This window comes from Falco biarmicus, chromosome 7 (assembly GCF_023638135.1).
Source record: "Falco biarmicus isolate bFalBia1 chromosome 7, bFalBia1.pri, whole genome shotgun sequence".
Taxonomy (NCBI): Eukaryota; Metazoa; Chordata; class Aves; order Falconiformes; family Falconidae; genus Falco; species Falco biarmicus.
Genome location: NC_079294.1, coordinates 28,830,431 through 28,855,819, shown reverse-complemented (window position 1 = coordinate 28,855,819; position 25,389 = coordinate 28,830,431). Strand labels below are relative to the sequence as shown.

General features: G+C 34.8%; 1 protein-coding gene across 10 annotated transcripts in view; it reads left to right on the top strand.

The window, feature by feature from the left end:
• FUT8 (fucosyltransferase 8) overlaps nt 1-14,797 on the top strand; it is a 187,432-nt gene extending 172,635 nt beyond the window's left edge. For all 10 annotated transcript variants that reach the window (XM_056346062.1, XM_056346058.1, XM_056346059.1 and 7 more), the window contains 4 exons: nt 631-877; nt 2,093-2,269; nt 9,278-9,428; nt 13,837-14,797. In XM_056346062.1, coding sequence (XP_056202037.1) covers nt 631-877; nt 2,093-2,269; nt 9,278-9,428; nt 13,837-14,154 — 893 coding nt within the window. In that variant the 3' untranslated portion in view covers nt 14,155-14,797. The remainder of the gene's footprint in view (nt 1-630; nt 878-2,092; nt 2,270-9,277; nt 9,429-13,836) is intronic.
• Nucleotides 14,798-25,389: the final 10,592 nt, after the last annotated feature.

Below are 25,389 nucleotides of genomic sequence, written 5' to 3'. Positions count from 1 at the left end.
GCTTGTATAGTGCTTGGCTGTTTTCCTTGATCTATTTAATTTTATATTTATCTTCATAGTTTAACTTTCAAGACAGGAATTGTTTCTCTTCATGTCCTTTCTCCCCTTCTGTCAGTAGAGTGGCTAATTCAGTGGTTCAAATGATGTCTGAAATGCTGAGATTTACTGCAAGAAAATGTACTCAAAAGAGCAGCAGAGTTGTATATTTTTTAGCAACTTCTTATGCCTTAAAATATTTATTTGTTTATTTTTTAAACAAGTAACTGATTTTTAAGCATTTTAGGTAACAAGTCTGTTCAAGTGAGCCTTAGCACATAGTAATGATGTATATAAAAAGGTATGAATATATAACGAGGTACACTTTTTATATTTTATTAACTACTAGCTGCTAAGAATTCAAGGACCTTCAACTTCATTCTACTGGAGTAGATTGTTAGATACAGTTTGTACATAAATCTAGTCTAAAACTGATTTTTATTAATTTTTTAATGCTATTTGAAAAAGTAGAGCAAGGGTTTTTAGGTAGTCCTTTTGAAGTTGAAGATACAGTTTAGCTGATATGTTTGGGATGTTACTTGCCAATGGTAAAAGTAAACTACTTGACTCATCCTAGTATGTATTTTCAAACAGGTGAGGCTAATGATAAGGATGTTCAGGTGGTGGAACTTCCCATTGTTGACAGCTTACACCCACGGCCACCTTATCTACCCTTGGCTATCCCTGAAGACCTGGCTGATAGGCTAATTCGTGTACATGGGGATCCTGCAGTGTGGTGGGTCTCACAGTTTGTGAAATACTTGATTCGTCCACAGCCCTGGTTAGAAAAAGAAATAGAGGAAGCTACAAGGAAACTTGGTTTCAAACATCCAGTGATCGGGTGGGTATTTAGTTTTCTTTTTAACTGCCTGTGCTTTAATATGTGCATATAGTGATTCCTGTTCAGGACAAACTGTTTTACGATGGTTATCCAAGAGTCTCAAACATTTTGTGGGGAGAGAGGATGCTTTCTAGATGAAGCTGTTATTTTTCAACTGTGCATAATACAAGCTGATCACAAGGACTTCTTATGCATACTTGCCTATGTATAGCTGGACAGATGTATGTACAGGGCAGCTCAACAGAAGGTTTTTTTTTTTCATATGTCCTTCCACACCTAGTAATGTAATACGGAATTCCATTCATGTAATTGCCTTACAGCTTGTACTCCAGATGTTTTTCTGTCTGGGTCTTCTTTTCGAGTGTGTATAGCCTTTGCCTTTGAGGAAAAAAGGCTAAGCCTACATTTTACATGCCACAATCCACAACTAATGTTGTTGTTGGCTGCACTGAACATGGTATGTGCCTTTCCTTTTCCTGCTGATGTTTTCACTATTGTTGTTTCTTACAGTAGCTATGAATTGGAAAGGTCTATATAGGGACATGTGGGGAGAAGCAAGGAAAGCACCTATGGGCAGTAAAGAGCAGCTTGTGGAAGAAAGGTTTTACTGTCACGTAATGTGAAAAATATTGCTGCCGCTGTCTGCTTCCCTTGCCAGAATTTTCCTTCAATCCTTAATCTTTCTTTTGTAGGAGTACACAATATATCTGTCTTAAAGTTAGTTGGCTTTTGACCATTCAGTTGGTAGGCTGCTTCACCACTGGCAGATCTGAAGACTTGTTAGGTTTCAAGCATATTTTTAACTACCTTCATTCAAATGCAGCATTGTAGCTGGTGTCCCAATATATCCATGATGCAAACATTCTGATTTTGCTTTTGAGCTATATTGATCAAGCATTATCTAACTACACTGGATAGCTTAACCTTCTGCACAAAAGGAAGACTTCGTGTGCTATAATTAAATCTCTTTTATTCTTATCTTTCAGTTACCCTTTGACTTCCTTGCAAGTTTATTATATTGCTTTCAAGAACAGGCTGACACCTAACTTCATGTTGTCAGTGTGTCAATGAGTTTAAATCCTTCCTCGTTTTGTGTAGGGATTCAATTTAGTATGTATTCTAAAAGTACAGGCATGAAACTTAAATTTAAAATTTCAGTTGCTAAATTATGTATTGTACTCATAAATTGAATTCCTAGTTTCTGCCTTTTTTCAGTGTTCACGTCCGAAGGACAGACAAAGTAGGGACAGAAGCAGCATTTCATCCCATTGAAGAATATATGGTACATGTTGAAGAGCGGTTTGAACTTCTTGCTCGCAGAATGCATGTTGATAAAAAAAGAGTTTATTTGGCTACAGATGACCCTTCATTATTGCAAGAGGCAAAATCCAAGTAAGATGGCTTATGTTTTTATTACAATTTTTCTCCTTCTGGTTAGCTTTATATTTTCTGACTATTGTGTATATCTTAGTACCTAAATTTTGTTGTTATTATTTATACAGTTAGGATTGCATTTCAGCTTTCAGTGATTTTGACTTTTCTCTCAGATATTCTCTTTTTTTTGATGATTGTTCTTCCCAAGTATGATTTTCAAACCATAACGTTAGAAATCTAGAAGGCTGAGCAAGATACCTGTGACTAAATAAACCGATTCTGTAAAAGGGAAGTGAAAATACAAATAATTACGTCAAACTTCTTATAGAACATATGCATTGAGAAGAAACTATTCAGAAATAATGTAAAAACTAGTTCATGTATTAAGAAGTTTCACCTGTCCAAACAATAATAATCTATTATTGCACTGTATTTTTCTTAGGTTATGATGTTTATGATGTATAAACAATTTCAAAAATGCTTATTGCCATGACTATGGAAACTTGGATGGATATTTCAGATACCTTGAACTTAATCATATTCATTACTGAGTACAAATCAGCATGTTTTCAATTTCAGTACTGTGTATTTGTCTCCTGAATAACTCCTATTTCTGTTTCCAACATTTTATATCCCTTGAGCAGAATAATACGTATTTTTTTTTCATTTAAGCAGAGAATTTAATACTTTTAAAAAGTAAGGTAACTCAGAAGTGGCAATTTTTTGAGCTGTTTTACTCTTGGTAGACTTGCTTAGAAAAATTGTAAGAGAACATACTGGATTACAAAGTTTCTTTGGCAGATACAAGGTAAGCAGAAAATGTTATTTTGTGGTAGAGGAATTTTCTACAGCATTGCAAACCTGCATATTTCAATTGTGATATTTATATTTGTCTTTCAGCCTGTAAAGGGCTGCTATTTAAAATTACGGAGTTTTGAAAAAAACTAAATGAACATACACAACTCCAGATGATGACAATCTAATCCTTCCTTTTTTGTATATGTAGAGACAAGAACAGTAGCAGAAACAATTATGATAACATAATATTTAAAGTGCAAATCTGAACAATGAAAAGACAGGTAATACAAAATTGAGGCTATAGTATTTAATTTGTTACATTGTCCTAAATAATTTTAATTACTGTTTGTAACATATTCGAATTCAATATTGCTTTAACAGCTTTAGTTATGCATTTGTTTTTTATTTATATTCAATTTATAATCCTTAGCACTGTATACAATAGCTTTGTGAATAATAGAGATGTACTACTTACGTAAATATATCATCCCAAGATTCCAATAGTAACAAAATCTAATAGTCAAATTGTGACTTGCTCAGTAGAACAGTACTGAATTTTATTAAGCATTGCAGTTTCTGTGGCAGTTTGAAGTCCATTCCAAATCATACTTTTATTGAAGTATGATAAGATACAGCTCATTACAGGTTGCCCAGAAAAGTTCTGGATGCCTCTTTCCCTGGAAGTGTTCAAGGATAGGCTGGATGGGAGTTTGAGGAACCTGATCTGATGGAAGGTGTCCCTGCCCATAGCAGGGGGGTGGAACTAGATGATCTGTAATGTCCATTCCAACCCAAACCTTTCTGTGATTCTGTGATTACTACAGCATTGATTTTTACATATTCTGAAGAAAAGCCATAGAATCTAAGTAGTGAAGAATTTTTATGTGTTGCTGTTGAGTTTTCACATCATAGTTTACACTGACACTAATTTCCTAAATTGCTTGCACTCTACTGTTGCTTACAATTGAGTAGGCGGCTTTTGAAACTTCCTGTGATTTCGTAGAACACAGGATGTGATTTGTTGCTTCAGCATCGAAGGGCATCTGAAGACAGGTTAAGGTCAGGTTTTGGGGAATAAAGAACATTTTGTTCCTCCTCTTGTGAAGAAAACTACGAATCAGTTTACATTTCTGTCAAAGTTCTAGTCACATTGAACTACCAAGCTTTGATAGAAACAGCTGTCACATTGTAGCGCAGTAGCTTATGTTGCATTCAGTATTGGGAGCAGTAATATTAGTAAGTACTAGATATTTTATGTCTCTCTACATGACAGTGGCTGTCAAGCAACATTGGCATTTAAATAATGAAAAATTAGCCAACATTTGCATGAATAGGCATGTTCTTTCTATTAAGAGAAGTATTTCAAACTATTCATAGTCATGAAAACAGAAATGTTTTGACTTAAGTTTCAGAAATTTCCTTTGCAGTCTGATGTCTACCAACTGCAAGTACAGTAGTAAAGATAGTGGAGTCAGTACTATCAGTTTGTAGAGTTTTTTTGTTTGTTTTGTTTTTAAAAAAAATAGTGATACATTTTCAGGATTAGGATGATACAGAACAACATGATTAGAGAGGGACATGGTTAAGAGTTGAACAGCTGTAAGATTATATGATTGAAGCACTTGACAACTTCTGGTAAGCAGAGGTCATTGTCTTAGATAAGTGATATGTTAGTGATGGTGTAAATTTCTTTTTACTTGATTCATTTAATAGTTTCCAAACACAAATTTTTGAATTGCTAGTATATGTGTTTCTTGTCTATAATGTTATTTTAGAATCTTCTCTCTTTAAAGGTAGAGTATTCAAAATAATGTAGCTGAACAACATACACATACATTTTTGAGAAACTGTATTTAATGTCTTTTCTGTTTATGTATGAATCTCTTTAGGTCTTTTTCTCATGTATATTCAAGAAATTACATTCTTCCTTTCAGGATGTCTACCTGTGAAGTCATCTGTATTTTTTTTTTCAGTAATTTGCCTCCTTTATGAGCTTTTTTCCAGCACTTATGAAAGCTTTTTTTCTACCCTATTTCACTGTTTACTTCCACAATAGCAAGTTAATGTCTCTTCTCCCTGTGTACTATCTGTAGTTTAGCTGTTGCAACCCTCCTTGCCCCCAAGTCATAGTATATCTGATATATAGAATTCAGTAGTGCTTCAAAATTCTTCAGTCTGATGAACAGCTCATACATTTTCCAATAATTTTTAGAGCAAGATTTGAGCAAACATTATTTCTTACTTCATCTGTTTACACACATCCTCACAAGTTCTTTCAGAGGGAAGAAAACTCACATTGCCCATTCTGGACACTTCCCCAGTCCTAGTGAATTGAAAACAGGAGCTTGGGACTCATCTTGGTTTGCACCTGCTGCACAGCATAGCAATGAGTTGTAGTTACACAACTAGTTGATCAGCTTCTGAAACCAATTGGAACTTGAAATAGTGTCATAACTGTGATTGGTTTGTATCCTTATCTGAGGCTGGTAGGTGCAGGATGGAAAGATTTTGAGCTATCCCTTCCCTACCTTCTTCTGACTTTTTCTTATCCCCTTTTCCTTGTGGGAAAAAATAAAATCCTTCCTGGCCTGTATATGTGTTTCAAAAATCTGTTAGTAGCTTTAGAAGAATTACATATTGGTTTTAGATATGTGGAGGAGATACTAGGGACAGACTTTTTAGTAGGGCATGTAGTGATAGGACAAGGGGTAATGGCTTTAAAAGAGTGTAGATTTAGATCAGCTATTAGGAAGATATTCTTTACTGTGAGGGTGCTGAGGCGCTGCCACAGGCTGCCCAGAGCAGCTGTGGATGCCCCATCCCTGGCAGTGCTCAAGGCCAGGCTGGATGGGGCTCTGGGCAACCTGGTCTAGTGGCAGGTGTCCCTGTCCATGGCCGGGGGCTTGGAACTAGATGATCTTTAAGGTCCCTTTCAGCCCATTCTGTGGTTCTGTTATAATACTACATATACGTAGTCAGATACAAAGAAAACAGTATTCTGCCAGTTTCCATTCTTTGCTTTTATCTTAACAGTCTCGTTGCTTCCTGTTATAGGGAAGAGAATGTGTGGGCAATTTCTTTGGAAAGCTAGTAAGGATCCTACAAAATACTGTATTTAGATGATTCTGTCGGTAAGAATATGACATCTTATTATTTAATATTCATTTACCATGCATTCAGGAACCCTAGTAATAGGATCATGCCTGAGTTCTGCTTAAAAAGAAAAAAAAAAAAAATCCCCCAAAGCTTACAATGTAAGTATTGCATTAATCATAATATAAATACAAATGGAAAAGGGAATAGAAGGAAGCAAGAGCTAACTATAGAGCTTTAGAAGTTTCATTTTCTTTATTCTTCGTAGTCGTTGTGGTAAGTATAGGTTTAAATAGAATCTAAAGCACTATAGTGAGTGGGAAGGAGAATTAAACCTTACCTGATCCAGTAAGTTCAGGGGGCCACATATGGCTAAACTTGAGAGGGGTATTGGCTTGGCCTTTTACTGTATTTTTATCTTCTGCTTTCAGCCTGTGTTGGAGACAGGATGGTAGACCAGAAGATTTTTGGTCACGCTGGGTATGGCTGCTGTTATACTCACATGTTAGGGTGTTTAAAAGAAACCTCTTTTCCCAGGCATGAATAATGCATTTTGTATGTGGGGCAGTGTAAAAGTACTTGTGTGAAAACTTAAACATGTGAGTAGATAAAAGCTAAGCTTGGATCACTGGTTTGAAGAAATAGGTTCTGAAACTGTTGGTTAGGTGAATTTGGATCAACTTTACAAAGTGGAATTAAAAGCATCTCAAAGACTGTTTCCAGGAAAAAAAGGGGAGGAAGGAGAAAATTTTAAATGTATGCATAAGAAGATGTATAAATAATTTTGATGATTTTTATTTTTTTTTACCAGATCCAGTATAACACATTTTGGTGTGCTTCGTTTGTTAAGTTATTAGACTGATCTTTTGCTAGTAAGAAACCAGATTCTTCAAGAAAGGTTCTTTTTTCTCTACTCAGGATGTGGATTATGATTTTTGAAGTCTGAAGAAGTGATTCATTTTAGCAGTATTCCTGACGTGATGAACTTGCAAAGGGATATGCAAATATCTTTACTATGTTCACTGTCCCTAGGAGTGACATCTTCTGTTAAACTTTCTTCATGTTGCTTGTTGCCTCCTGCTCAAATTTGTGTCATGGAAATAAGACTGATGCCCATTTCTGTTCCTCAGCTAGTTTTCCCAGCAGAGTATGACAGATGGGTTTGGTCTGTACTTTTTGTTTTTAAAAAGTACTAATGTGCCACACAATAGAAACAGAAATAGAATGTGTCACTAATATTGTGTTGTATTTTGTTGTATTTTGAGAGCTGGTTAAATATTGAAAAAAACAGACATGAGAAGATAAGAAAGAAAATTATCGTCGTGATAGAGTTTATCTTGAAAAAGTCTTTATTGATCCATATGCTCCTGTAATTTCTCAGAAGAGGTTTTATCAGTTATTCCAGATGAATAATATTTCCGCCTTTTTTGGCTGGTTTCTTTTGTTTTGTCTAGTTCTTAACTTAACATGAACTTTCCCTGACTTTCATGATCGGATGCACACTTCAAAGTTGTCATGCGATCTCTGGGAAACTTACCATACGTGTATTTTTTCTTAGAGCAGGTGTTTCTCTTCGTAAGAAAAAATCTATTAAAATCACTGTGATGATAAATTAAAATTCTTCCTCAGATTTCCAAGTTTTGCACACAACTGCCTGATATGCTCTTGAGATAAATTTCCTGACTTGGTAGTCATGGCTAGTGAATGTTAGATGGAAAAGCCCGCTATCTTTTCCCTTTTCACTTTTGAAAACAGTTTTCCCATTGTTTTAACATTAAAATTGAGTAAATTAGGCATATTCTTACAAGACTTTGTCATAGTCATGTCTACCATGTGTCCAGACTGTATCCACGTGCTGCACTGCTGTACTGAAGTGTGTGCTAACTTTTCCAGAACCCGTGAGTGTAAACCTTATTTTGAACAATGTTCAGTATAGGACCGTCAGGCTTTGAAGCATCCAGTTACAGGTCTAAGTTATTGTTGCTCCAGCATTACAGCCTGCTCTATATTCTGATTATCTTTATTAAACAGTATAAGAAAGTTTAATTCTTACAAATGTAATATTAGCTGCCTTACTATCGTATGTAATATATTGCTTTATAATTGCTGTGGAGTTGTAAATTTGAAAAATAGATTTTAATTATTTTATAATTAGTCCTGTAGTTGAAATTTTGTAGTTGGCAGGTTAGTCTTATGAAATGCACTTCATGATTAGATTATAGTTATTGTGTGACAGCAATGTCATTATCACCATTTTTACATCTACCTGGATTTTTTCTTATAAAACTTATTTTTGTTAGGAGGCTGACTGAAAATTTAATGAATTTGTGCTACATTTTATAGTTTATTTCAGTTTTTCAGTAAAGGGGTACAAATGTTTTGAGAAAGATCATTCCTTTTCAGAATTCTAAAAAGTGGGGCTTTTTTCCTTTAAAGATCATTGTTTTAAAAAGTGAATTTTATTTTTAAAATAATATAAACCAAAGTTTTATATTTCAAATAAAACTATTTTGACTTAAAGTATTACTATTTTATGATACGTCAAGAAAGGCATGCTGACATGAAATTTTACATTTCTTTTATTTCCTTGTGACCAGTATATTGCAAAAGTAGTTCTCCATGCAGCCTTAATATCTGTGAAAGACTACTTTTTTTTTTTTTAAATTTAGCTTAGTTTATTTAATATGTCCCTTTTACAGGTGACTGTTCTCGTACAGTGTCATAATCGGTATGTAACGGAGTATGGTAGTAAGGAAAATGTAGTCTAGTAAAGACACAATTCTGTGTTCTGTTTAGTAGTAGAGAACTTAAAGTGATCTGAGTATATTTCATCTAAAATCCGTAGTGTTAGCAGAATGTGGTGTATACTTCCTGATACTTTTTCACTTCCTTTACAGTGTTGAATCTCAGACAGACTTACAGCATCTTTTTATTTAATTTTCTTTTTTTCTGGATAAAGGCATCCTTGGAGGCAGCAGAAACATTCTAGAGTGTTCAACAAAATTATAATTAATTCCCTGTAAAGTAGAGACTCACTTAAAACAAATTAACAACCTTGTCTTGCAGCAAACATGATGATGCTTTAAAAAAAAAAAAGACAACTTTGCTTTTTAACAATTTATTATATTTTTACAGGTATCCAAATTATGAATTTATCAGTGATAACTCCATATCCTGGTCAGCAGGACTTCATAACCGGTACACTGAAAACTCCCTAAGAGGTGTTATTCTGGATATTCACTTTTTGTCTCAGGCAGACTTCCTGGTCTGTACATTTTCATCCCAGGTAAACTGCAATGCAAATACAATATACAGTATATATACCAATTCTAATCTTAGTTTTCTTTCATGCCTCTTTATCTTATTCTCAGTGCACTCTCATGAAAATTTCAGGGAAGGATTAAAGGCTTGGTGTGCTATGTGAAAATTTAGAGGATTGTAAGCAGTGGTTGATTACTTCAGTTGAAGTTACTGGCTTAATTAAGACTTTTGAAATAAGCAGGAAATAATAAACATTTTAAGAGTTCCTTGCTTTGCATAAAGTTAATGTATAACTTGAATCCATCCATTTCTGTGCAGCTTAGTTAAGGCATCTAAACTTTTAAGCATGTTTAACACTTTTAAATTTTGCATAAAATTAATATATGACTTGTGTCCATTCATTTCTACACATCATTTCACTCTAGTGGAGCTCAAACATGTCTGCTATTGCCTTAGTTGATTGTCGGAATGGAAAGAATGAAAAAAGCAGACCTTTAATTTCTCTTAAGTCTGTTGTGTTTATAGCAATCCAGCAGCAGCACAATAAATATGAATTCTGACCACTGTAATCTGTAGAGACTTCTTGTTGCAGATAAATTATATGCTACAAGCTTTCTTTCTTGAGTGATCTGATGAAGCAAGTTGGAGTCCATTAGAAAACTAAATCATGTAATGTCATGGTTGGCATTTTCTTCTTTGTTACGTCATATTGTATATTAATAAACTATATAATGTAAAGCTGTTGTAAGATTACAGTAGATCAGAAAGCAGTATTTTGTGACTGATATGCTGATTCACCTGATTGAAGTATAGCAAAATATGACTGAAACCAAAGAGAGTGAATGTTTTTTACCTGCTCTTGTCATACATGCTCTTAGTTGACACTCCTAGTTAGGAAAGCATTCAACTATAGAAGGTGATTATGATCACCCATGATCATACTGTTACACAGAAGTAGACGCAAAATGGAAAGTTAAAATTCACTTTAAAAAGACATGTTATCCACAGTCTCAAACGTCATTACAGTGCAGAAGACAATTTGCAATTAGATAGGTAATAAGCATAATAGTAATGCTAATATATGGTTAATACAGTGATACATTGACCTTGACAGCCAGAATTTGTAGTAACATTACTATTGCAAGAAGACAGCAAAACCAGAAAAAGTATAGAGAAGCCTCTTATCCCTCAATCGTGCTCGTGGATACATTCTTTTTTTTTTCACTGTTAACCAAACCCAGTGAAGAAAATTACATTTTATAGTATATTTAGAAGGTTATATAATATAAGCTACATCAAGATATGAATAAATTCCAAAGTAAGAAGCCTAAGAAAAGCTTGTGAGGAGCCATCCACTTTTGTAATAATGTTTAATCCAGCTGAAGTATATCCACTGAATGCATATCACAATGAAAGAGGTGATTGTCAGTTAAGACCTAGGGCTGTATATCTTAAATGCAGCACATGCATTGGTGTAGAGACAGTTACTATTCTGAAGGAAGAGTTACGTGCTCTTGGATAAAAGCTTAATAAGAAACCTGTAACATTTTCTCCTGTTATTATATTCAGATAGCTGGTTTAAGTGGTAAATATTTGCTTTAAAGAAAACACTGCGTGTAGACATAGAAGAAACATTTAAATATAGGTCAGACTGCTTGGACAGAATATATTGTAAGTGGTGGAGTCATTTCAAAAGAAGAATATATGTTAAAATACATTGACAAATTTAAGGTAATATAGGTTGATGCCCAGAGGTCATCTGGTACAACCCCCTTTGAGGGTACCTCTGAGGTACCTGGTATCTCTGAGCTTGTTTCTCATTCTGCACCTCCCTGCATTTGACAATAGACATGTTTGCTGGATGACATACTTGGTTTTCCAGAGTTGCAGAAAATTCTACTGAAGTCTAGGAAATCCTGTATTAGACTCTCAATAGCTGGGACTGTGAATTTGGACCAACCATCTCTTAATTTATTCTGGGCAATTTCTTGTACTTTAATAACTCAAATTCTTCAAAAATCATTTTGCACCAGTTTTGCTGGTCATATGGCAATGTGAATCTCTACAGTATCTTCATATATTGGGCTTTTCTAAGGTCTTTTGCAAGTTTTCCCACTGTTCAGAGAGATTTCTCTTTTATGCATTTAAAATTTGATCCTCTGATCTCTAACATTTGAACTACCATCTCCTTTCATCAATGAAATAAACAGCTTGGTAATTACTTTGGCATTGAAGGTAAGCAAAATCAGGCTGTTAATGACAGTCTTTTGTCCAGTCTGTATGAAGATAAAGGATAAGAGTGTAGTCTAATTTATTTCCAGTGTGATTTTGGACTTTCACATTAATCAATTGTATGCTGACTTTTTTTCCATTTTCTGTTCCTTGCCAAAGTGAGTCAAAACTTCATTACAGAGGTGTTAAGGGAAAATTACAGTATATGTGAATAGAATCAGGCTCTTTAGGAAGTCACCTATATTAATTATTACTTTTGCTACCAAAACTAAATGAATACTGATATAAGATGAAGAATAGATATTTCATTAAAATACTGTTGTTAAAGCAATTAGGCCCATCAAGTGATGTGGAGTCAAGGAAACAGTCTACCTTGGCACTGTATTTTGGCAACGTTGCCTTAATTGAGATGCATGGAAAAACCACATTGTAGTTACACAAATCATGACACAGTAGCAGAATTAAGATTACACATTAAAGCAAAAGAGGTTTTTTGTCTCTTCAGTCTTAATTTAGATGAAATTGTAGCTCCCTCTGCCCGATTTTTCTTCATAATCTCATTTCCTTCTAGGACTTATTAGTCTTTGTATTTTGCATTGTACATGTAAGTATGCAGGCTGGAAGACAAATGAACCTGTAAATAAAAAACGGGAGGCTGGCTTTAACTATAGTTCTCTATGTGGATTCTTTGCCTACTGCCTTCAACAGCTTACAGTTTAGTTACTGAGGTTTGGCACTACAAAGGAAACAGTTGCCAAGAGGAGATGTTGTATGTTTTGTATCAGGTATGCAGAACACTTACACTCACTAAAAAGTATTTCTAATGAAAAGATTTAAAATTTCTTACGGAGTGTTTGTGTATCCTCCTCCTGGGGTGCACATGCGTGCAGAGAAAAAAAACATCAGAAACAATTGAAGAAGCTATAAAATAAACTCTTGCCAATGTATGGGTAATCAAATTTGTTTCTATATTATGGGGCGTAACAAGTACTTTGAAATAATTAACTTCAACCTTATTTTCTGAAAGCTATTTCTTCAAAGTTATTTCCAAGAATAGGGAGGGTTAAAAGGTATTATTACATTTTTAAAGTAAATGCCTCTCTCGTGCTAGGAAAGTACAAATATGTCTAGTCTGAATGATTAAAGTTCTATTCACCATATCTTCAGAGGGAGAAGAGTAAAATAAAGCTTTACCGTATTTACCTAAAGTGAAAATTATGAAAAAGCTCAAATGCTTCTTCATATTAAAGAAGCACCTTCTACTGTACTGTTAGTTTATGAGGCTTACACAAAATCAGAGAAAGATATAGTGATGTAGGTTAGAAGCCAGAAAGTTAACAGTGGCCAAATCAGACACCTTACAGAGAAGAGCTTTCTAGCCAACTGTTGAAAAGCGCTTTGTTTAAAATAGCGGCAGCCTTTTGTGTGTCTGGCAGCTCTTAAGAGATACAATGTGATTCTGATGTGGGGTCCTGTTTTCAATCGGAAGAAAATTCCCTTGGTAAAATGTGATACAATGACACTTCAAAATGCATATATCTCCTCACCATCATTATTGTCTTGCTGGAATTCAGTTTCGTTTAGTTGTCTTCCAAGTTGCCAACAGTCATAATTCTATTACTGTTCTAATATTAACAGCATTTTAAAGCCTTGGACTTCTGGAACTGCTTGATTGTGAAAATTGGAGCTTGCTTTAGAAAAGTAAATATAAAGCCTCTTTATTGCAGAATAAATTTTGAAAATGTAAGTTCTAAAGTTTTGAAGGAAAGTAAAATACATTTTTTATTAGTAGTAGAAAAGGAAAACAGGTTGCTTTTACATTTGATTGGCTACATATTCATTTTAGAAATCAGGATGGCTAGTGTTCATATAGATGTTACCAGTTTTTACTCAAAGTAAACTGTTCTAATTATCTGTTTGTTTATTTACCAGATCTGATCACCAGAGTACTAATTGAAATAAGCAAAATTGAATGCCTCTTGTTAGTAAATATGCAGGCTTTTTGTGTGGGGGTTTTTTTCTGGTTGGTTTGGTTTTGGGGGGTTTTGGGTGGTAGTGGTGGAAGGTGTGTGAATCTTTTTTTATTTTAATTCAACTTGATCCTTTTGCGTGTCCCTTTGTTACACACTGGTTGCTGACTTCTGTGGTTTATTGCAGGCATACACAATATTTATAACTTCTCTTTTGTTTTTATTTCTAAGGTTTGTCGAGTTGCCTATGAAATTATGCAGACATTGCATCCAGATGCTTCAGCGTATTTCCATTCTTTGGATGATATCTACTACTTTGGGGGACAGAATGCCCACAACCAGATTGCTATTTATGCTCATCATCCACGAACTGCTGATGAAATTCCTATGGAACCTGGAGATATAATTGGAGTAGCTGGAAACCACTGGGATGGTTATTCAAAAGGCATCAATAGGAAATTAGGAAGAACAGGCCTGTACCCATCCTATAAAGTTAAGGAGAAAATTGAGACAGTCAAGTATCCTACATACCCAGAGGCTGACAAGTAGATTAAAAAGAAGACATTTGGTGGTAATTGTCAATTTTGATTGGTTGAAACCAGTCAACACACTAACTAATGGCTTATATGGGATTTCGATTTGCATTTTAACATGCAGTTAAAATCAAAGCCTTTAGCAATGAAACTGGATAAGAAGCTGAGAACAAATGGATGGGCTATTATCTGGACTTACTCTTAAACATTTTTTGTTATATGCACTCTCACACATGCACACACAAACCCACGTACAACAGGAAAACTGTTGTTTTATACTTTTTGTCTCTTTTCAGGATTTGTCCCAGTCATTAGTCTTACATGAGCTTTGGGCTCTTTTCTCTGTCTTTAATTGACAATAATGTTCAGATTTATAACACTGCCACATTGTGTAATTTGAGTGATATGAACATATTTTGTATGTGCAAAATTTAAAACATGGTGCCTATATTTGAAAAAATTGTGACCTTTTTAGAAGAGCCATGCCTATTTCACAGTGGGCAAGAGTCAATCTTCAACTGGTGTTACCGTGACCACTGAACTTGCTTCAGACAACAGATTCAGATTTCAGACTAGATTTCTTTACACGTTTATTTTTAGCATTCCATTGATTACTTCTCATCATTAATAAAATAAAGGATACATCCAACAATAAAATAGTCACTGTCTGTTAGGAGCTTTTGTAAACAATACCATGAACAGATTCTTTAGTACTGATGGTGTTCTGGACATTGCCTTTGAGGAAAAAACAACCAAGCAAACCACAAAACCTACAGAGAAAAAAATAGCTCAAGTTTCACTGAATTTTTAAACACTTGCTATGTAGTAAACAAATGCTTAGTGACACAGTGGTGCTCAGCTCTCTGGACAGTGAGTTCCAGCAGAATGACTTCAGTTGCTCAGTTCCTTACACTTACTCGCTAGCTCTGTTCTTTTACTTTCTGTGTTTCTTTTCTGAAAATACTTTTTTTAGAGTATGATAGATGTCCATTTATCACTGTGGCATTGAATGTAGTTACTTTTAAGTAAAATACTTAAGGTTATCCCATTTATAGAAGATGCCAATCTAGAGTGCTCTAAAAAATTTGAACAATTTACCCCAAAAATAGTAGGCTCCAAGAAAACATAGGCAAGGATTAATTTTTATGCATGACATAAAATTTTTACTAATTCTTAGTTTTTTGAAATCTGTTGCTGGTCTGCTCTTTATTAAGGAAAGAGATAATTTACAAAACAATTTTACAAACACATTTGTAGATTTGGGGGTTGTGTGTATATATACATATTTAAAAAAATGTATAAGATATGAAGAGATTGTTTCCAAATGGGAAGAATATTAATAGCATTATGCAGATTCCAGTACAATCCAGTCTAGAGTACTGGAAGTGCAGAAAATGTTTGATGATCAGATACCAAGAAAATGCCATACGTGTAAAGACTAAAAAAGCATGGTTGGTTGACCTTAACAAACCAAAAGTTATAAGGATATTTAATTATATTTATGAATAGACTAAAGACGGTGTTGACAGAAAGAATGGATGCACTTGACCATGAATATATTTTAGACTGAAAAGTGAAAGGAAATCTTTTGCAGTATGAAATTCAGCAACAGTCTTCCAATTGAAATAGTGGTGAGTAAGATGGAATTTGCTGGGTATGTAAAGGAATTAACAAAGTAGTTCTCTCTGACATTACTTGCAGGACTGATCCTGTAGATCCCTTTCACTTTTGTGTTCCTCAACTGAAAAACTATTTTGTGTCTTGCAAAAGAATAACAAAATCAAAGTTAAAAACTGCTGGGGGGGTGGGGGGTGGGGTTGGCGGGGGGGGCGGCGGGGAGTTCAGTTGCCTGTTAGTAGTATTAAATAGATGTATCAGTAAAAATGAGCATAGATACCAAATGAGATTTAAAGATGAATTGAAGGATGAAGGCAAATGAGTAAGAGTGGCTGAGAAATGCTAAGGACGAATTTTTGTAACTAAAGATGGCTAGAGTTAACTGGTGGTTCTGTACTTTGGAACTGCTAAAGAAACTGATGTTAGTTTCCTGTCTAAGTGATTCTGATAAATTTTCCACTAACTTAACCAAACTTCTTGTATTTCAGAGACGCAAGTGTAAGATGAATTATAACTTATTTACTTAAATTTGAATTGTACATATAAAGCTATTGTTACTTAATGCATTTTATCTTTGGGAAAACTAATTTAATTATTTCTCCACAAATACTACATTATCTATTTGATATTTATAGATTTTGAAAATGTTTTGGTTTTGAAGCTGTGTACTTACAGCTTCAGAGCTCATAATTTCTTAGCACGTGATGCAGAAATAGTATTCGTAAATGAATTAATGTATGAAAATTCCTCCATAGTCAGGTTAACTCAAATGAAGATATCGCTAAAGAAGATAAGTAACAAAACATCTCAGATGAGCCCAAAGGCAAGAGCAGATCTTCTGATGTAGTAATGAGAGACCTGAAAACTCTGATGTTATAGAAGAGATACCTATATAATGTGTCAGTTCCTTGACAGACTATATCTGACAAAACACTGGCAAGGTACATGTGCCTCCTTATATATATTCTATAGTACCTAATAAATAATTACCTTATCATCTTTAAGAAAATGATCATGAAATGGTATGGAATTATAAAATTATCATTAATAATTAAGAAATGTACTAATGTAGATGCTATGACCTTATTCCCCTGGGCCGTATGATCCTTTAGTGTTTATAATGCATTACTTTTCAGAGGAAGAAACATAGCAATAGGCTGCTTGCTAGATGCTTCTGTTTCTAGAGGTTTGTTTCCTTTAAGACTACCAGTTAGTTACATCTTGAAATTCTGGGACCTTGGGACATTAAAACTGGATTTGTTTTATATTAAACAAAATTAGTATTAGAGGCTTTATTCTCAGTTACAGTGGAGTCAGTATCCTTCAGTATGGAAGGATCCATGGATAAATGAAAATAAGACCCCCAGATTTTTATTGTAGTTCGCAGAAAAGTGAAATAACAAAAAATTAATACCTGTGTTAAATACCTGAAAGAAAGCTGAATCTTTTAAAAGTTGTGAACTCGTTAAAATACTAGCCAGAATGCTTGCAAGCAAGCAAGTATATATCTTGTTTCTTCCGTTCACCTTGTAGCTCTGCAGCAGTCCAGTCATGTAATTTTTGCCTCATACCAAACCACCATGTCTGACATCCGTAAAACACTCAGCCTTCATACTCTCTTAAGCAATCTAATATTTAATTAAATTTTTCCTCTTTAAGAAGCATTTGTGTGTGTGTGTGTGTGTGTGTGTGTGCGCGCGCGTGCTGTGTTCATAGAAAAAGAATATGAACTGTACTCTTCTTTGGTATTTTACATTATCATTATCACGTTCTCTGTAGTAACTGATTTGCCAGGTAAGTGATTTGCCTCTGGAAACTGAACAGTCTACTTGCTTCTTACCAGCTGGGCTAAGAAATTTATTCTGAGTAGTTCAGAGTTAACTAGTCTTCTGTGGCATTGGTGTACCTAGAGACTGGGACCATCTGCTGTGATTACAACAACCTGAGTTATGTCCTTGATTTTCAGTCCAGCCTATGGTCAGATGCATGGGATTCCCAAGCCTCCTCTTCCAACATCCTGTCCCTGTGTACTGCAGGGTATTATGGATTTGTTTGTGAAGGATGATGTTTTATTTCAGATTTTTTTAATATTTAAAATATATTCTTCTTCAGAAGTCTTTTTTCTTTTCTTCAGAGAAGTCTTTTGTCTACCCCTTCTGCCACTGAATTTTCAGAAAACTTGGAATTATGAGAAAGATTTCTCTCCTTTACCAGTTTTTCAGAAAAGAGAAATTATGATACCCTCTTATGGAGATATAGTAACATTGTCAAAGTTTCCTGCATAATGGGTGTTACGTTTCTTTGGTATGCAATTAAGGTCTTGTCTTCTGAACTAGGAATGTAATAGAATATAAAATAGAAAATTTTCATTACAAATTCTTGGTAAGGGGAGGGAGATTTTCCTTCATGTCAGTGGAGTAGCAGCTACCATTTGGAACTATTTTGAAACTGTGAACCGAACTTTTGTTTTTCCAGTTCATAAGTTTCTTTGCAATGTAATCTCTCAAATGTCTGAATAATCCAGGTAAAAATAATTTGCTTAGTTTGGGAGGTGGGAAGGAGAGAATCTAATAACACATGATATTGTACTTGTAATTTAAGTTGCTGTATCAGTTTATAAAACCACAAACTTTTCAATGCTGGGTTAAGGACCTCTGTCAGCAACATCTTTCTACTGTCTGCCAGAAATACTTAAAATTTGCAACCCCTCTTCTAATTTTGCCTAATACCAGTCCCAGTCATGTATAAGTAGCATGCTGGTCATAGTCTGATCATTGATTGTTACTGTATTGCGGTTTTGGTTCCTATTTGGGTGTCTTGGGAGCAGGCTGTCAAAGGGCACAAACTTTGGTTTTGTTATCGTGTTGAATTAAAATTGCATTTAAAACTTACAAAAACGCCATTTCCCTAAGGCACCATTAGAATTCTAATTGTAGCGTACAGACTTTTGTCAAGTTTCTCTATATGTACCTGCAAGCTTATCAGGAGTAAGACTGAAGCAAAGCAAATTATGTGTAAATATCAACCACAAACAGATTGGGTTGGATTTCATAGTATCCTGTTCGTTTCTAAAAAGCGTGAGATGTGGCACTGTATGATACAAATAAGGGGATAGTATGAAGTTTCCAAGCCTGGAAAAAAAAATGCTAGTCTACTTGCCTGCGTCACTCATTGCATTCACTGTGTGTACAGGATTATTTCAGAATCAAAGTACATAAGGTGGAAGTCTTCCAGCATTACTACAGGCATCTGAGAATCCCTTCCATTGATGTGCTTTCTCGTCTTTACCTGTTTGGTACCATGTACAAATGCCTAACAATGTTGATGATTGCTGCTCAGTGGAACCTTCCTTTTTTTTTTTTGTATGCTTATTCCCTTTGACTCAACTTACTTGTCAGCAGAATCCTAATGCCACTGCAATTCAAGCACATGTGGATTAATGCAAAGGCATGCCAGTTTGCACCAAAATGCCTCTACTGTTGCTGAAATTAACTTCACGCTCTTAAGCTGAATCCTAATGAGATGCTGGTGAGAGAAGAAGCTATCTCCACTCAACTATACTGTCCATATTATATAACTGCTGACACATACATGTACTGGCTTTACTTTGAATTTTGCATGATTTTTCCACTTTATACAGACTCAATAATTTGTTTTTATTTTAGTGTATTTATGAAGGCTTTTCTTGAGCATGGTGAGACTAAGTCCTAACTATACTACATTTTCTTCAAGAAGTATTTCTGACCTCACCCCATTTTCTCCAGTTTTCTTGAAGGCATCCTCCAGTCACACCATTTTGGTAGAATCATCTGGATTGATGTTTACTGAGAACTATGACATTTTAATGCTTTTCTATCAGCCCCACTGCCTACTTATATCTGAGCCTGGTCTACCATGGCTGTATGAATCTTCTTCAAACCTTTCTGCTTAGTGTGTTTTGATTTCCTTGCCTAGTGGCTAGTAATCATTACTTGACCAGGAATCCAAGGGATAGCAAGTGTCTATATTTTCCATGATAACGTGTGAAAATCTATTTCTTGCAGGTTATTTTTTTTTTTACAAAATACATTTTTATATTTTCACTAACTGATATAGTCAAGGATTCAAAGAGAAAACACTATAATCAGATGTGCCTAGTAAGTCTTTAGGAGGCTTACAAGGCACAGAAGTTCCTTATCTAATAAGATTTACAGCTCACACTGTGGCAAGTTTTTTGACCAGATGAAAGATGTATTCTCATAGCATTCCCTATCCATTTTGGCTGGCACTTATATGCTGATGCCCACAGCTTAATTTACAAGCAATAGGGACACAATCTGAATACAGTCTTTTTACAGGTAATTTTCTTCTCTTCAGTCTTAGACTATTTTAGCTTAGGTTTAGTGTTCCTGTTCTCTTTCTTTGGCAAGTTTTTTCATACAATACAGCTGCGCAATTCTCAGTTACTCCAGTACAGGTGTAGCCACAAGAATATTGCATCTCAGCTGTGAGAATCCACTGAATGTAGAGATTGCTGGCCAGTTAGGCTGTCTATAAAAGAGCTGTCTCTTAAAAAGCTGAGTGTGCTTGCTATCTTTCCAAACAGTAGCAACCTGCAAGAATGGAAGGAGACCAAAAAGCAGGACATCGTACTTCCTTCTTTGTGAATGAGCAGGAATCAGGCATCTGTTATGTCCAACCAAGACGCTGGAAAGCAATTGACTAGTTGATGGGTGTAGTTTTCTTCACTACTTCAGTTTATCGCTGGAGAATGAACTGTTACAAGTTTATAATGTTAAATCTGTGGTCACTTTGTAACATCTATAAAATTTTATTTGTTTTCACTTGAGAATAAAAATGTTATATGCAAAGAATAAGTTCAGATTTGTGGGATTAAACTGACAGTTTTTCTTCTTGCCTCAGATGGAGTTCATTGTACACTAGTGTTTCTTAAAATTATTTTTGCTTATGACTAAACTTCAATTATTCAGCAAAGATAGTCAAATCTCATTAGGCTGGCTTGACCACTTTGTTATTTTATGTGTCACTAGACCTTACACAGAGGCTAGCACAATGAACCTTCACATAGTAGATTTAGGAATGATCGATTTGTTTAAGTTTTTCTTTTGTTTATATACAACAGAAAAAAATGTTCTGTAAATATTAAAAAATGATGGGATGTACCTGCCTGCTAAAAATGCATTTCCCTAGGGCTGCTGCTGTGTTATGACTACACTCATTCATACTAGCTCATGTTCTCATGTTGCTGAGTGTGTTGCTCATTTCTTTTGTCCTATGTTTAGATTATAAAATTTATTATCAAGGAGTCTCCTTTTTTGTGTGTTTCCAGCACTCTTGTCACAGTGGGATTCTTGTCATTCAGTAGGATCCTTAGACAGTACAGAAATATGAATAATAAATATGGGTTAAACATTTAATCTACAATGCTAAATTCAATATGATTTTGTAGTGCTTGCTTTTTATTTCTGTTGCATTAATAGTTTTAGTTATAGGTATTGCTTATTTGCCATCATGTGTGTATGAAAAGAAATTCTTACAAAAAAACAACACCAAATCCAATCTCAAATATTAGAAGTCAGATTCAGGAAGTATTCTTAGTTCCTTCCTATGTGCTGATGACCTTTGTTATTGGTATGTTTGGTTCTGAAGCAGCAGATTTAAGAAACTACCTTGTGTACTTTGCCGTCATTCCTTCTCTTGGGTCTTAGTAACTGACCATGTGTATGCTAAATCTACTTGTGTGAGTTGAAATGGTTTCATATCTATGTCACTGCTGATTGGGTTGGTATATATTAGTCAATGAGAGTTTTGAAAGTAAACATGAATGTATATGCTTAATTTCTGTGGTTTTAAAATTGAATGTAGGAGAGTAAGTGTAAGAACCATCGGAGTAATAGGCGTTTGTCACCTTCTGTTGAACTTCCTAGAGTTTGCTCATGCCCTTTTTCCTTCTCAAGATAACATATTGCAGGAATATGCTATGGAGAGAAATATGGACACCATAGACAATTATGTGTCTAATAGGAAGGGATAAAATCTGTTGAAGAACATGAAGAAACTTCTGGAAGATGAGAATGTTACCAAGGTAATGGTTGGCTTGACATGAAGTTGTTCCAATCTTTGCTTTACCTGCTGATGTGATTGGAGGTTGTTGTCATCATCGTTGTCTTGTCTTCCTGGGCTGCCCCTTCAGACTTACACTATTTTCTCATGGCTTCATGCTGGATGGATGTTGGTTCCAGAACATGCTGTTCCTTTCTAATAAGATGCATCAAGGTAACGCAGGTGCCCTGCTGTATTACCTCTGTAGTGAAATGGTCTAGATTTTCTCAGTGCAGTGTTTAGTTGAAGTGTCTTCAGAGTTTCCTTTGAAGTCTTTCCTTTCGGTAAAGCCATACACAATGGTTGACAAAAAGAAAAGAATACTTTTCTTTGCTTATTTGAGTCTGATATCTTATTTGAGATACCTGTAATTTGCCTTGTTGACCTACAAAACCACAAGGTAGATTTTAAGTCCTTTTTTGTGGCAGGCAGCTTACTACTGTTGACTGTAGCCTACAATTTGGTGCTTTAAGCCTCTGCAAATATTTCTGGCTCTCATTGTTGTCTGTGAAAGAGTGGTGACCCTCCTGACAGTAGATATTGGGCCAATTCTATGTGATACACTTTTTCCTACCAACATTCCCACTCTTTTGCCTAAGTCTGTTTTATCCAACTTGACTTTGTTTTAGAATTTATCTTGCAGTTGCAGGGGTACAGGACAATAGTGCTGTCTGTACCTGAAAAGCAGTTGTAAATGAATTTTCTAAGCATGCTGCTAGTAAAAGGCACAACAGTGTCCATTAATCTCTTCAATTAAGCAATATTTTTTCTAGCAACTTCTCTACCTGTGGTACCAATTAATTTTCTGGTTTCCAACTGATTTCCTCCCTGTCTCTTGTCTTACAAGTCAAATGGTTGTCTGCTCATTCAGATCTCTCGAAAAACTGCGTATGAAGAAAAAATGAAAACAAAATTAAATACAATTAAATTATAAACACGTCTGCTTTTTAAATCAAATTTTACCTTCTATATATGGCATTTTTGAATTTCAAGTTCTCAGAAGTTTGAAAATTATTTTTTTATTGTTCAGACTTGTTAATCCTGAAACAATAAATAATAGACAAAAAGGTTTCTAGGAGTAAAGCTTATCCAGAAGCAGTAGGTTGTTTAGGCCTAGTACACACATAAAAAATAGAAATCACATTAGATTCCAAAAAGTAGAACTACATGAAAGATCACTCTGAATGACAGAGTAAGAAACACACAGGTTTATAATTCTTTTTTACTGATGTTCTGCTGTTGTTTTAACTGGCTCATCTAAGTTGCTGCTTATCTGTGAGGAGTCAGCATTAATTAGCATCTGGTGAACTGAACAGACTCTTCGATGTACAGACTGCCTATCAGAAAAACTATGTGAAATTTTATCTCAAGGCATTTTTAATCTTAATGCAAAATCACCTTGATGTTCTGTTATAGCTTTTAATATTTTTGCATCTTGAGGCTTTCAGAAAACCACTAGTGGGTGGTATATAACATGAATGATAGAGCTTTAAGTATATCCATCTGGAAAGGGTAGGAACAGCTGTCTATGCATAAGGCAATACGTTAATATGTCATGTTAGTTAATCATTTTAATTTCAGTTACAGGATGTGCAAAGTGTATCACTGTTTACTTCACAGTAGTAAGTCTAACAAATGATTTGTAAAATCGTTGTCCATTCTGAGATGTTTTTATTGGAGAACAGTAGCTACGACTAACAAAAGGTTTTCATATTGTTTTGGTTTGAGGTCTGTCACTTGTTTATCATGGCATACAATGACTGAATAATTACATTTTAATATTGCAGACAGATTCAAAGGGTAGTTTATTCCCACCCAGCAGCCAAACAAATTGCTTTGGGGAAACTCCCCAAATTACTTAATTTAAGGAAAGAGTAAGTTACTAGATAAAAATGCTCATACTGAGTTGAGAAAAAAGTCTTTGCTCTGGAGTCTTCAAACTTTCCATCTAGGGAAGTTAGTTTTCAAAGAGTGCATCAGAACAGTACACTGTGCCCATGTTTTCTCATTATTACTATTTCTATGAGGATCTATTAATTTTATGTTACTTTGACCTTACGCTTTTTCAGAATTCCTTATATTTGTCAAGATTGTATTTGTAGATGGCAATATAACAGTATATTACATAAACAAAGGAGTGTTTCCCAAATTTCCAAATGCTTTTTCTTTCTATATACATTCTTATTAGTGTTCTGGAATTGATGCATGCATGCATCATCAGATTACCATGTCAATACTAGAGTTAACTATCTCTAGCATGCTTACAATTGCAGACAACTTTTTTCCAGGAATCTCAAATGGAAACCCCTTAGATGAGCAATCCTTATTTTCAGTGATAGTATCATTTAGCTGCATGTCTGTTTGCAATGAAAGGAAACAAGCCTTTTCTCAAAGATCGTTGGAATATGTGTTTTCCTGAGGATGCCTTCTTGATTCCAAAGTCAGGTGTACTTGTAGGTGCATTCCTTACAATACTCTTGTTTATGAGACTTCTTAAAAAATTAGGTAAAGCATTTTATACTGGTAATTTCTACATGGAGAAGACAAAGTTAGTTTGCAGTGTTGTTCAAATTCTCTGCCAGTTTTCTGGCAAAAAAAAATGGTGATTTTTTCGACTAGACAACAAAATATTAGTTTCACACATTAATCTTTTTCAACTGTACCTAGTAAGATTGCTTTCATATGCATTTCTGGCCTAAACAGACTGTGCTTAATAAAAGGTTAATCTGAATACCCGGAAAGAAATCTACAAAAAAAATTTAGGTATGGAAATAAAATCGGGGGGGTGTTTGGGGTTTTTTTGGGTGGTGGTGGTTGTTTTTTGGTTTGTTTTTGTTTTGTTTTGGTTTTTTGTGGGTTTTTTTTTTTGTGGGGGGGGGATGTTTTATTTCAGCTACTGAAAATAATGGGTGTAATTTTCTTTGCGAGCTTTGGGCCACTCCCAGGATTTACTTTGTACTTGCCAGCAATTAATCTTCTGTCCTTTAAAAAGCAGTATCCTTTGTCTTTATATTCTTTAATTAAACTAAATTTTAACCTTGCTGTGTGCTTCAGTCATATGTTGCCTTCCTTAATAATGTTGTGGTATGTATGTTTTTTAAGTCTGAAACAGCTGGAACAGACTTTTGAAAGTTTTGGTATCAGAACCCCCCGATACACATGCACATATACTCTGTGTTTCATCATTGCAAGGTTTCCATTAAGTCATAATCAAAGCTCTTAAAAATACTGATAAATATACACAGCTCAGGTGACATAATGGTCCTAATACTGACTTGGTTTTGAATTAAGCTGTTCCAAATTTGTCTCTTTTGGGGGACTGACAAATTCCCTAGTATGCACCAGAAATTTTCTAACTAGATACGCAGTAGGGTGCCCTGCTATGATGGTCAGAGACAGCCATGCTCATAATTCCAGCATGTTCAAAAATTTTCACCAGCTTTGCTCATTGGCCAGTACAAGAAAACATGTACTTCTCTATAGTTCTTACACAAAGCATTTTGGACAAGTACTGTTCTGGGTATGTTTTCTA